The sequence below is a fragment of the Microcebus murinus genome, chromosome 4, assembly GCF_040939455.1.
Source record: "Microcebus murinus isolate Inina chromosome 4, M.murinus_Inina_mat1.0, whole genome shotgun sequence".
Lineage (NCBI taxonomy): Eukaryota > Metazoa > Chordata > Mammalia > Primates > Cheirogaleidae > Microcebus > Microcebus murinus.
In genome coordinates, this window is record NC_134107.1 from 63,576,676 (window position 1) to 63,590,195 (window position 13,520).

A 13,520-nucleotide genomic window follows, 5' to 3' on the forward strand; every position below is an offset into this window, starting at 1 on the left:
GGTGAAGGAAAAGCTTAACTTGGGGTGACCCGCTGGGCACTGGGGACACACAGAAGATCACACACTGTCTCGGTCAGCCTTGAGGAGCTCACACCCAAGGGTAGTCCAGTCTTGAGCGTGCCTGGCACGTGGCAGACGCTCCGTGAGTGGGAGGGGACACACAGGGGGAGGGCTTCCGGAGTTTTTCTGCTGGGCTTGTGCAAAGGCCACACAGGTGTGAGCGTCTGTGGGTGCACCTGGGGCTGGTGCGTGTCCCCACGCAGTGGCTGCAGTGGAAGGAAGGGGGTGGGGCAGAGGAGCCAGCACCGCTTCTCCATCCGTTGGAAGGAAGGGTATCTGGAGTGCCAGAAAAAGCAGATTATTCTGCACACAGTATCAATGGTAGGGGAGTTATCAATGGTTCTCAAAGCCTGATGGGGGTATCAGCATCACCTGGGAAATTGAGACAACTGGAAATTATAAGGCCACATCCTAGACCTACTGATTCAGAAATTCTGGGGGTGGAGCCCAGGATTGTAATAAGTTTTAATAAGCCTTCTGGGTGATTCAGCTGCAGGCCAAAGTTTGAGAACCACTGGTGTAGTGGAAACGATACTAGACTTTGGAAGGAAGGTGGATGGGGTGGGCTGGGGAGGGAGGGAGGCGTGAGGGGGACAAGGTACACTGCATGACAGTCTATCGTGTTCTGAGGAACGCGCTACCTTACATGCCCCTTCCTTTAAGTGATCAAGCGGTAACCAGGAGGGGTCTGTATCACCAGGCCCTCGTTACAGATGGAAGACCCAAGGCTTGGAGAGGTTAAATGATTGCTGAAGATCACACAGAAAGTGGTAGAGCCAAGTTCTGTACCCAGTTTGGCCTGGTTACAAAAGCAGGTTTTTTTTTCCCACCACTGCTGGTGCCTCCTGGCACCACAGAAGAGCAGTGGTCTGGACAATGTGCCTGGAGAACCCACGGTGGCCCAGGTGTAAGGAAGGGGCTCAAAGCTTGAAGCTCCCTCCCCGAGGGCCTGGTGTTGGTGGGTCAGTCCTGAGGCTCATGAGAGAGAGATGAAGACTTCTGCTCTTATTCCTGTCCTCAAAGGACAATCATTTGAATTTTCATAAGGTTTGCCATTCACACTGGGGAGCTGGGCTCAGCAAATGTACTTCTCCAAGCAACCAGCTGTTGTCCCTGACTCCTACAGAAGACAGGTTAAACGTGAGGTTAAGTGGAAAGCATGGTGGAAAAGTTACCTGTATGCTGTGATTACAGCACTTTAAATAAAAACAACAAAACATGAAAGAGAGCAGGGAAAACCCAATGCTAAAAGATTTCTACCTACGTTGTGTTATGTGATTATAATTATCTGCATGGTGAATATACATTCATTTATTTTAATGGTGCAACCAGTCCCCCCCCCCCATGGAAGGTGCTGGCATAGTGGACAACCTGTGTGTCTGGTGGTGGGGCGCAGGCCCTCTCTTAGGGCGGGGTCGGTTCTCTGGCCCCTTGGAGTCTGTGTCCACCGAGGACAGCAGGGACAGGCTGTGACCTGGGAGCTACGCAGCACTAGTCACATCAGAGGTGCTGTGACATTCATCTCATCCAGCTGCAAGGTTAAGCCTCAGGGTTTCTGTGACCCTCTGGAAATCCCTCTTCAGGACAGCTGTGACCTGGAGGGCTTACGAGGGACTTTGGTGTCCGTGACTCAGGTCCTCCTGTTAACAGGTCCTCAACAAGCCAGAGGACAGGTTCTGGGCTGGGACTGGTGAGAAGAAGCCACTACCTCCAAACAAAGGCCACCAAACACCTTTAAACACAAAATAGTCTTTTATTTGTCAACGAAGGCTACACAGGATCACTTCTGGTTTTGTTTTTATGGTTTTTTTTTTCTCTTTTTCTAGAAGGTATCTACATCTGCATTTATTTACAGCCTTGTTGGTATTTACACAGTCAAGATACAGTGTTAGAAACACAAAAGTGTTGAGAAAAAAACTTCTCAAAATTAGTTCCAGACTTCAGGAAAACTATTTCCACATGGTAAGGCCAGAGTCTCCAGTGTTGGTCGTCCAGAGGCAGCTTGGTACAAAGTCCTCTTGCCGAAGCTGCGGGTTCAGAAGTCCTCAGAACAACAGGCAGATTTAGAAAAGTGGGATTCTGGTGTCGGGTGAATCCAGGGCTGCCGGGGCACCGCCAGACACCTGTGACTCAGCTTCTGCCAGGATAGCTGAGCCCGCCCAATGGTTAGTCCTCCCTTGGCGGTTTGCCCTCAGAATAAATCACATTTTCTGGGAGACCAAGAGGTCACCCAATATCATGCCTTTGGCATTCCAGAGGGGGTAAGAAACACAACACTGGCCCCGCCCAGGCCTCCCCCACTCTGATCTTGCACATTCATAATGAAACCTAAGAGCTCACCACTCTCTGGGGCAGTCAAGTACACAAGGCTGGTTTTTGAGAATGTAAAGGTTGGAGAGGATAAAGTTTCTCTCTATCACCTGAGCAATGAGTCTTTAAAATGAGTTTGCTGTTTTTGGAAGGTTAAATGAAAGGGCCTTGAACTGCAGAGTTCTTTTTCTAGTCCCCTCCCCTCCCATAAAATAGAGACAAGTGTAGAAACCTAGCTGGGAATTGTGTGCCTAGAATGGAGGGCTTTTTGTCCTAGTGAAGATCACAGGGAAAGGAGAACCTGGGTTCTTTCTGGGACCCCTCAGGAGGCAGGTCCCCTGACCAGGACCAGTTCCTGGGCTTAGTGGCTGCTCTGCAGAGTGGAGAATGGACTGGACCTTGAGCATCTGGTGACCAAATCCCAAAGCCCAGGACCCTGCCGCGTGCTCTCAAGCTCTTTTCTCCTGGGCACAAAACTCAGCGTCACCGCCCTCACTACGTGGCCACTGCAAAAATAAGGCTGCAAATGGTAAAACTGCATTCTAAGATTTCACATGGAAAGCCTTCTCTTTGCATAATGGAAACCCCTGCCACCTATAAAGCTGACACTTAAAAGTCACAGCGGAAAGGGTCCTTTCTGCTTCTTTTTAAAAATTCTTATTCCTTGTTCTGTATTGACAAAACACGGCCCAGTTTGACTCACCTCCCTGCCCTGCCGTCACCTTATGCCAGTGTCCGTCCTGATGATCCAAAAGCACACCTCCTGGCCGCTCCCACCTTCCACTCAGTTTCTTAGAGATCGTTTCAAGTCCTCCATCCCTAAGGGGAAATTCGGCACTGGTGTGGTCCTTGGGTTAATACTCAGCCAACAATGCTGAGAGACAAGGGTCATAGGCTGACAAAGGTGCAATTTACCATGGAGTTCCTTCCCTTTCTTCCTGTGGTCCCAGCTCTGCCCACCTGTGATGTCTGTTTGGAGGGTGGGAAGGAGGAAATCCCCAATGAAAAAGGGAGTTGGGGAACCAGTAAAGTCCTTTCCAAGGGAGCAGCAGAGGGACTGAGGATGAGGGGCCGACTGGCAGCTGTGCAGGGCAGGGGAGAAGGCAGGAACTATTCTAAAGCGGACCTGCTGCTAGGGTCAGAGGCCACCATCCTGCATGGTCATGAACCCAGGCCAGAGAGGGAGGGCTGCTCACACCCACAAAGGGACAGGCTTTGGTTGGTTAGTGCCCAAAGGGCAGGTGGCATCAGGATGGGGTTGATGCTTGCAGCCTGCTAGGTACACACAGGGAACTCTGCTTTTAGCCTTGGAACTCCCCCTCACCATGGGATTGACACTGCTGGTCTCAGCAGGAGGGCAGAGTAAGAGGGGAGGCACTGAGCTACCTGCCAGCCCAAATGGGAACCAGCTCAGAAGGGCCAGGGCCAGAAGTGCCATTTCCAGCACAACAGAATCCAGGTGAAAGTGAGGTGCATAATGCTGCCTGTTCCACCACTGAGATCCTTTCTCTGAACTTGGGGATCCTTCAACCTTTCCCCTATGGAAGCTGGGCCTCTGCGGTAACCCAGGAAAAATACAAGATCCTTCCTTTAAGAAAAAGGAATGTCCAATAATTCTGTGTTTGACCCTTAAAAGTCTGCACTATTCCTTTGGGGAGGGGCAGTGGAGGAGGGACAGAGGGGTGGAGAATGTAACAAGCTGGTTCCCCTGGACCACTTGCTTTCCCTGACTTCCCGGTACACGTCCCCAGCGGATCTTCACTGATGTCAGGCAGCCAGGACGGGGCTGATCAACTGGGCAGGAGAGCTTTGCCCAAAGGCCCTTTATATCAAGAGTACATTTTGAGAGGCATAAGTCTGTTTCCAATTAAAAAAAAAAACTGTGTTCTTCAGGCCAAATTGTTTTCCGTCCCATCCAAAAACGATCCTGCCAGATGGGAGCCCCCATCCCAGCTCATGCCACGCACGGCGGCCCTGAGGGGCCGTATCTGACTCAGCGGAGCTCTGGAGCAGAGGCAACGGGCAACCAGTGACAGACAGGCCGAGGCACACTGTTGCGGCAGTGTGATTTTTTTTGGAAACAGGAAGAGCACTTAGCGAAACACATCCTTAATCCCAGTGGGAGGATGTAAGGCGAAATCTCCGCTCCCCGAGCAGCTCTGGGTGCCTCCCTCTGCCAGCAGAACTCAGACCACACGTTGCTCCAATTCTCATGCAGTAGGAGACCTTCTTGGTTTCATTAACTTGTGTAATATTCTGGAGACTCTGTGAGTAAGGCTATAAAGGTGCCATGAGCTTATCAGTCCAACAAGGTTTCCACGGGGAATAGCTCAGACTCAGAATTCATTTTCCACACTTAATGTAAATGTAACCCATAAAAGTCCCATTTTCTAAGAAGCCCAGCTTAAAAGGAAGCATTTGGCTTCTCCTCCTGTCTCCCAGAGCCTCCTGTGAGTAGTAATGACAATGGCAATCAGGCAGATGAACCAGGAATGGAATCCTTGAACAAGGAGCCCTCACTCATGCTGTTCCCTGCCCTCAGGTGGGCACTGTCCTCACTCCTGAGGGGGCTCAGGCCTCTTCCTGATGACACAGGCACAAGTCTTCACCAGAATCATGCCAGCCTGGCCTCCCAGATCCATGAGCACGCGCCTTGGGAACTGCCCCTGAGCCTGGCAGGCTGGCATGACATGGGCAGGCCACACCAGATCAGCTCTCCCTCCCTTCTCCTTATCCTCTAAAAAACCCTGGCTGGGCTTCTCTAGAGGTGAAGCTGTTCTAGAACTTCAGGAATTTCCTGCAAGCTCATCCTGCTGCATCCCAGCTCTGCTATTAGCCAGTACACAAGAGGCAGAGGGGACATCAGGAGCTAGTTAGAAGGATGCTTGGCTCACGCCTTCCTCTCTTTGGCTGACTTTTTTTTTCTTAAGCATCTTTCCAGAATCAAAGGCCACCAAGAACCTCCTGCCACACTCCTGTTTATCAGTGGTGGCAACTGAGCAGTGGAGGGAAGATACCAAAGTCACGGGGAGAGGGATTCCCCTCGGAAGGCAGGTTGTACCCTTGCCACCACTGCCATCCCTTTGCATGGGCGGCCTTCCCGTCCCTGGACATGGTGCCCACGTGGAGGGCTTACCGTGCAGTGCTGGTTCTCACATCTGGCTTTGGGACAGAGGAGGAGATGAAAAGGAACTTCATGGAAGAGCAACTAAGCACGGACATCCTGGGAGCGTCCCCCTCCTGGGGAGGATGGGGCTCTTGGCCCCAGGATGTTATGTCACCACACTGGGGGAAAGGACCTGGGAGACACTTTCTCTATCCCAGCATGGAGGTGGCACCGACAACTACACAGGATTTGCAAAAGGGGGAGGGGGCTTCATTTAGCATCAAATATAAAGCTTGGACAGGAGTTTGGGGCAGCTGGAAAAGGTGCTTAACGACATCATGAAATTCCCCGGAGCAAGATGATGCCATTTGTGGTCCTCCGGAGGCACAGAACGCAGGGAGTAAAACCCACCACTTATCTTCGGGAGTTTAGCCAGAGAGCCTCAGGTCTACCGACCCTCCCCCGGGCCCCCTTGGAGGGGGTGTTGTACTGGCCCATCAGCATCTGCACCCCTCACTCCTGCCCGACCCCAATCGAAGAAGAAAGGGTTGCACATGAGACAAGTTAGCACAGACACTCGTGTCTCACATCACACTGGGTACCTAGGGACGGACGGGGACACACCCAGGAGATATGTCTCAGAGAGGAGAAACGTACCCCAAACAACAAGGAAAAATCCTCTAGGAAAAAGGGAACAAAAGACAATAAAGTTTTCGTTGTGATCACACTACAGAAAAAAAAAATACCTTCTGTTCTTTGCAAAAAATGTGTGAAGGCCAAATTTGTGTTTTTCTTTTCTTAAAAAAAAGGATGTTGCATGAATTACAATGCAACCAGTTATCTTTTTGTTTTCTGCACTTGTTAAAAAAAGGATTTTTTTTTAAAAGTACAACACAGTCAAGGTATGCGGCCACAAAAGAGTAGCTGTCTTTGGCAAGAAGTCCAGGCCTCGGCCCTCTCTGTCACCTTCGGCCCATCTCGCTCTGTCTCATGAAGTGGATGTTGCTGGCGCTGTCCGACAGTTCCGGGTACTGCTCGACGGAGATCACGAAGAAGCCGTCGTAGCCTTGCACCCGCCCCGTGCTCAGCACCTGCTGCTTCTCCCCCTCTGTCCAGGCCCGCAGGCCCTCCTCCCCCTCCCGCAGTCTCTGCTGCTCGCGGGCCCATGCCTGGCGCACGGCTCTCTGCCGCGCCAGCTCCAGCACCCGCACCTTCTCCTCATCCAGCGTCGTCCCGTAGCGGGTATTCAAGCACAGTGCCCCGTACTGGAGCTGGATGTCCGTGTAGCGTCTAGTCCTGCCATTGAGCATAGTGTTGATCTGGGACACCGTGACGTTGACCCCATTCTCCAGGGTTCGCCGCCCCCCACTGAGGCCCAGGATGGCCAGGTCGCCTTCTGAGGGCCCTGGCTTCACAAAGTAGTGGGTGTCCACCCCATCAATGGTGAAGTGCAGGTTCTCTAGGTAATGGGCATTGTTCAAGATGGCAGCAACCCTCCGCCCGTCCTCGTTGGCCACGCTGATGATGTCTGTGGTCACTCGGCCATCCTTCAAGGCAAACTTGACCCCTTTGCCAAAGACTGAGCCACTGGATGCAAACTTCTTCGTCTCTGGGGCCTGCTGGCAGCTGGTGACTGTGGAGCCATAGAGCTGGTCAAAGCGTTCTAAGGTGACGAAGGCCTTGAGCTGCTTCTGTACTTCACACTGTACCCCAAGGATGGACTGGCGGGGGAGGAGAGTGAGAGAGAGAATAAGACAGAGGGGAAAAACCCAAGAGCCTGGAGAATCAGCTCAAATAATGACATCAAATCCACACATATTTATTAACCTACAGCATCTAGCTCTACTGCTGACCACCAGAACATCCAGCCTTCCTTCACCATCAGCTCACCCACCCTTCTATTCCAAAACTAGGGAGCCTCTAATCTGTGCCAGGCCCTTTCCTGGGCACTGGAGACACAAAAACGAATCAGACATTATCCTTTCCCTTTAAGAACTCATAGTTTGATGGGGAAAGACAGATAAGACAACAATAATTGCAATCAAATGTGATAACTGGTGGCCTAAGAGAGGTCACAGTAATAGTTATAGCTGATATTTCTTGATATTTCTTTGAGCCAAACGATTACCATTCATTGTCTCATTTGATCTTCACAATAACTTTATGTAGTGGGTAGTGTCAATAATTCCGATTCTATGTGTAAGGAAACTGAGGCTCAAAGAGGTTGTAACTGGCCCGCAGTCAGACAATGAATAACAAGGCAACGTGCTGCCCAGGTCTGTCTGCCTCTGGAGGCGCAGTTCAAGGGCTGCAGGGAGTAGGGGTGCAGACAGAGCTTGGAAGAGGCTCAGCCTGAAGGTGGAGGAGGGAGGTGGAACAGGCAGGGTTCGAGGACAGGATCATGTTTGAGTTGGGACTTGAAGGGTGAGGGGGTGCTGGCAGATGGAGGAATGACAAAAAATGCAGTTTTGGCCAGAAGGCATAATAAGGTGAGAAGCAGTGATTTACATTAACCCTCTTGCCCTGCTTTTTGCTCTCCATGTTTACACGCAATTTTCAAGGAGGGCTTCTGCCCTGCAGCGCTTCCCTGGGGCTCCTCAGGTGGCCTGGCTCTTGGCAGCTCTGGGGGACAGGCTGGGCCCTGCCAGGGTGGCGTGCCACCTACCCATCCCTCCCAGGGCTCGGGGAGCTCAGGAAGTCGTGTTCAGGCTCCAGGCCTTATCAGCAACTCAGGGAAATGGCTTTAGAAACAGGCCCATTGGCTTCTCCCTGAAATTAAGTCCTCTTTATAATTAATAGAACCCTGTCTGTGAACAATTATTTCCTAGAGTTTCACGAAAGCTGGAGTGCTCAACAACAAAGATCTCCAATGCTTGCCAAGGGCAGAAATCAATAATTCATTGACAGGCGAGGTTGGCAGACAGGCAGGTGGAGGCTGGGCTCTGCGGCGGGGGGCAAGAGGCGGGAGAGCTGGGCTGCTGCTCTCAGCCCTGGGAACAGCAGGTGACAGGACACCGGGGCAGGGCCTGGGGTGGCGGGGACGGGAAGGGGCTGGGGCAGCACAGAGGGGCAGACAGAGGAGGGGCCCTGTGGTCAGGCAGACTTGGCTTCTCCGTGGCCTTTTGCCACTTTCCAGCTGAGTGGCTGTGGGCAAGTTTCTCTCTGAACCCTGGTCTCCTCATCTATAAAATGGGGAAAGATAACTAATGCATGGGCCGTTAACTTCTTTCAACCATTTATTTATTTGACAAAAGTTGAATACTGCTTGCTAGCCCATATGCTGGGTACCAAACGAGACCCAGCACTTACCTTCTTGGGGCTCAGAGTCCAGTGGACAGACAAGAAGGGAAACAGGCGTTAAAATGTAGTGTGGGAGTGCTTTGCAAGAGGAAAACAGAGGGCGCCACAGAGCACAAAGGTGCAAAATCTCATTCTCCAGAGGCTGGTGGAAGGAGGCAGCTAAACCGAGGCCTAAAGGAATCAGTCTGGATTAGGGTGCATGGATGTGAGAGCTTCCAACCACCAGCAACACGCCATCTGGCAACCCTGCTTCGTCCTCAGCCTGTTCTCCCTGGGCAGGGACCCCCTGGAAGGCTTGGTCTCTGCCTGACTCACCCGAGTCCACCGGGCACAGCATGGGGCTCGGCACAGAGTGGGCTCTTAGTAGAGAATTTGCGAATGGGGTCAGAGAGGAGGGGAGAAAGGAACAAATGAGTGCGTGAAGTGAGCAGGTGGGATGAGACCGTTGTTAAGAACCTTTCTAGCTATGTAATAATTCTGAGTCTTTGACATTGGGTCACAAAAGGAAGACAAGAGAAAGTAATGCTTTTTGAGCACCCACAGTGTGCCAGGCACTGCACGCAGAAAGACAACACAGAGCAGATAAAATCTGGGCTTGAATGCCAGCCCCGTCCGTTCCTTGCTGGGAGGCACTGCTGTGGGATCTTTGTGAGTTAATTTAGGTAGAACATCTCATACAAGGCCAGGTGAACTGCGGTGCTCAAAAATTTCACATTTGCATTTAGAACACACCTTGTCTCCTGGCACTTTTGTTCTGGATAGTGACAAAGGTGTCTTATTTTTGTGGAACTCCAAACTCAGTGTAGCATACAAAGCTCTGTAAGGTAGCCCATGAGTGTCTGCGTGCTGTTATAGCTGGGTCCCCAAGGCTTGCCTAGGGGTAGAGTCACTAAGTAGTTGCTGAATGGTCACTGGCAGGCACTGGGGAGGCACCTCATTGGTTTCTATCACTGGCCCAAGGTTTTCTGAAAAGCTGGGGACTCCCTCCTGCACTGTCTGAATGGTCTGGGGCAGCCACGTGTGGGAGTTACCTTGCTGTTGTCCCACTCCTGAGTTTTCATGTGGGTGTGGACGAGCTCATAGGATGGTTCCATGGCATCCATGTCGGGTTTGGGATAGCCGGGGATCACGTTGTGCAGCTGGAATCCAAAGGTAAGCAGCCAGCTGTTGACATCTGGCCAGGAGAGAAGCAGAAACACCCCAGTGAGTAAGCAGACTTCAGATGCGACCCATCCCCATCTCGCGGCCTACAGTTAGGCTGCGGGGGCAGAGGGTGTGGACGGCTGCTGGTGGTGGAGAGTCACCGCTACACACTTTGGAAGATTCCATAGCATGAAAGCCAAAGGTACTCCTGGGCCCAGTGATTCCCCTCCCAGGTACATACCCAAGAGGGATGAAACTTAAATAGAACCTAGGTTTCCAGACTTCCCTTTCTACTCTAACTTCATCTCCCAGTACCTCCAGCTGTGGATGGATGAAAAGCCCCCACTTACACCCCAACATCAATAGGAAACACTTGCAAAGGACAGCCAGACCCACGGGGAAGATTTTAATGACTGACTTGCAAAGAGAAGATTCACTTAAGAAACAAACCTCCCTCCTCTCCCAACCCTCTTTGCAGCGATTAGACTGCACTGGGCATGGAGATGTCCTGTACCTGAGATCAGAGTTTTCCTCCTGCTCCTGCCTTTCATGTACTCTAATGGCCCAAGGAGGTCACCTGGCCTCCTTGTGCTTTCCTTTTCCAGTATCTGTACCGGGCTTGGGGATCTAGTCCCGCAGGCATGGGACTAATTGGTTTTATAACATTCCTTGGGGTTACTAATTAGAAAATATTATGTGTAAGGATAGACATGATTTTGCCATGAGCACTTAGCTCACTGAAAAATGAAATCAGGAAGCCAAGACACAAGGAAACAAAGGGGGGCTGAGGGTGTGCCACTAGCTACATGGCGGGCTGCTGCCGAACACCTTCTATGTGCCCAGCAGTGTCATACAGACCCTCGCCTTGCACACTCAGGACCCTGACGGGGGCATGGATAACTGTGGCAAAAGGAAAAATATTAGAGGAGGGTAGAAGACTTTCACTTGGACAAGCTGACAAGTCCACATGCAAAAGGTGGCTCTTAAGCCAGACACTGAAAGCTGTGTAAATTTTGTCAGACATTGACGGAGATGAGGGGGGCACTTCAGACAAAGGTGACTGTACAAAGCAAGCCCTGGAGAAGAGGGGTGAGTGCAGAGTGTTCAGGTAACCAGAGAGAACAGCTCAGCAAGGTTGAGAAAGAATCAGAAGGGAAAATTGTGGTTGGAACAGGAAGAGCCTGGGATGGTGGGTAGGAGGTTATTTGGAGAAAGAGAGGGAAAGAGACAGACAGATAGACAGACAGACAGACAGGTTGTGTCCCCTTACAGCTCAGCCTTCCTTGCAAAGGGACAGCTGAAGATGCCAAAGCAGTTGTTGACCAGAGATTCAATCCAAAGTCTGGGGGAGGCAGGATTTTGAGTTGAGCTTCAGAGCCAGGCTCAGTGTTGGCTTCTTTGCAATGGAGATAGAGCCCTAGTTAGGGAGGTCCTGTGTGGGTTCTAGGCACAGGTGGAATTATCTTCCCCTATCACACACTGACTTCATCCCAGAGGTAGGAGGGACCTGTGTCCCTGTCACCATTTGGTCCCATGTTGCTCTCCCATTCAATAACCTCATGCTTGCCTTTGACCTCATCTTGCTTTGTTTCTGTTGTTCTAGGGACCCTCTCCTGGTATTCGACCTCATGGCAGAGAGGGAAGCTTAGAAGCCCAGGCTCTACTTCTTCAGTCTTCCTAGGAAAGATCATGGAAGGGGAAGAACAGGTAGCTGAGGCAAGACACACCCAGGTCCAAATTATGGCTCCCAGCTTCCAGACTGTGTGAACTTGGACAGGTTACACAACTTTTATGAGGCTTAGTTTCCTTACCTGCATATTGATAATAACAATGGTTTTATCCATTCATCTATGGAGAATACTAATAGCGTTACCATGTGGGGGCTGTTATGGCCTGAACTGTTCTGAGCATGTACACAAATTATTGGATTTAATGTACTTTGAAGAATCCAGCTCAGTGCTGGCTCACAGGGTGTTTTCTCTATGCCCCTAACCCGCACTTGCATACCCTGAGATCTCCATTTTCTCATTTGTAACAGAAGGGGCGTGGACCAACTTTTCTCCAAAGTTCCTTTCCTCACTGAGTTTTTAAGAGTCTTTGATTCTATGCATCTTGGCAGATGGTTCTTTGGGAAATTAAAACAAACAGAACAGGGGGGAAAACGCCCTACAAAGCCATTTTGCCCGAGGCTGAGAACGCACATCTGTATTTGTATTTGCAAAGGAAAGCTTCTATCAGGAATACTGCAAACTCCCAGGAAACCAGGGGCTAAGAAGAGGGCTGTGCCTTAATTACAAGTGACGGAAGGTGGGAAACTTTCCTATTATGCCTTTAGGAAAGATGCTGAAAATGAATTTATTCATAGGTTTTTCTACAGTGCTTTTCTAAAGGCTTGGGAATTGGACTCTCCCTCCTTAGGACATCAGAGGGAGACTTTAGCACCGTCCCAGCTCCAGTGTTGCCACTGGGGAGTGATGTGATGTGAGCAACAATAATTAATCCCTCTCACGTGTGCACAGCTTTGCTCTTCACAAAGTGTATTTGGGTCCTAGAATGGGGGTTTTCGGAGTCAGAGCAGAGTTCTAATCCAAGCTTGCCACGCCTGGGTGGGCCAGTTATTTCACCTCTCTGAACCTCACTTTCCTCCTCTGTAAATGGGGTCAGTGATCCCCACCTCCAGGCACCAGATTAAATGCAATGATGTACAAAATGTACCTGTGGTGGGCAGTTTTCAGATCCCTTCTCAGCATCCCATTCTGCCTTCTCTTTTGTTTTTGGAGTGTTCATGCAGTTTTAGGGAAGCTGACACCACCTAAGGGGTTGGTAATGGATCATGTGCCCAGGCAAAGCCAATCACTGCATTCTCTCTCTCTGGCCATGGTGACTGCTTCAGGGATTATCGTGTGATCTAATCCTATCAGACTGGAATATATTTCAGGACGCTTCAAGAAATTTTTAGAAAACAAGATGCTCTTTTTTTGGTTATTATTGCTGGATGTGAACAAATATGCACGTAGCCCACGTGAAAGCTAAAAGGTAAGGTTTAGTGAGAATTAGTAGAATCTTGTTTCTTATTAGTGATTAAAATTTTTTTTCAATCTGCTAAAAATTTGACTGTTTACATGAAATCTCTCTTGTGCACACCATGGTTTTTCAAACTGTGGGATATAACCCACTATGTAGTGAAATCAGTTTTGTGGGTCATGATCAGAATTTTATTGAAATGGAATAGATGAGACTAGAAAATATAAGAGTGTATAATATTTTTACATATGCTTTTACAAACCTGTTGTTTTAGTGTTTTACTACAATATAAAATCTTTTTCTTATGGCAGGTTCACAGTCAAAAAAATCTGAGAAGAGCTGTCTTGGATCATGTCATCTATGAAGGCAGGCACTATGCCTGACTGCCCTCGGGACCCTTAATACAGGTCTGGTACAGAGTGGGTGTAAGTAATACAATATTTGCTGATTTAACTGACTAGAAAATAGAACTCGAACTGAAAATATTAGGTGCCCCTTGGGTGGTTGATTGCTTTGTTAAAAACTTGATTTGGAGACCAGCATTATTGTAGTGGAAGGTGTTCTGGAGTCAGAGAGC

General features: G+C 50.0%; 1 protein-coding gene across 1 annotated transcript in view; it reads right to left on the reverse strand.

The window, feature by feature from the left end:
• Positions 1 to 1,793: 1,793 nt before the first annotated feature.
• The window catches only part of TENM4 (teneurin transmembrane protein 4), a 229,066-nt gene continuing 217,339 nt past the window's right edge, over positions 1,794 to 13,520 (reverse strand). The window contains exons 26-27 of the mRNA XM_012744510.3: positions 9,808 to 9,950; positions 1,794 to 7,197 (exon numbers count right to left, since the gene is read on the reverse strand). Of these exons, the coding sequence (XP_012599964.2) occupies positions 6,439 to 7,197; positions 9,808 to 9,950 (902 nt within the window). The 3' untranslated portion in view covers positions 1,794 to 6,438. The remainder of the gene's footprint in view (positions 7,198 to 9,807; positions 9,951 to 13,520) is intronic.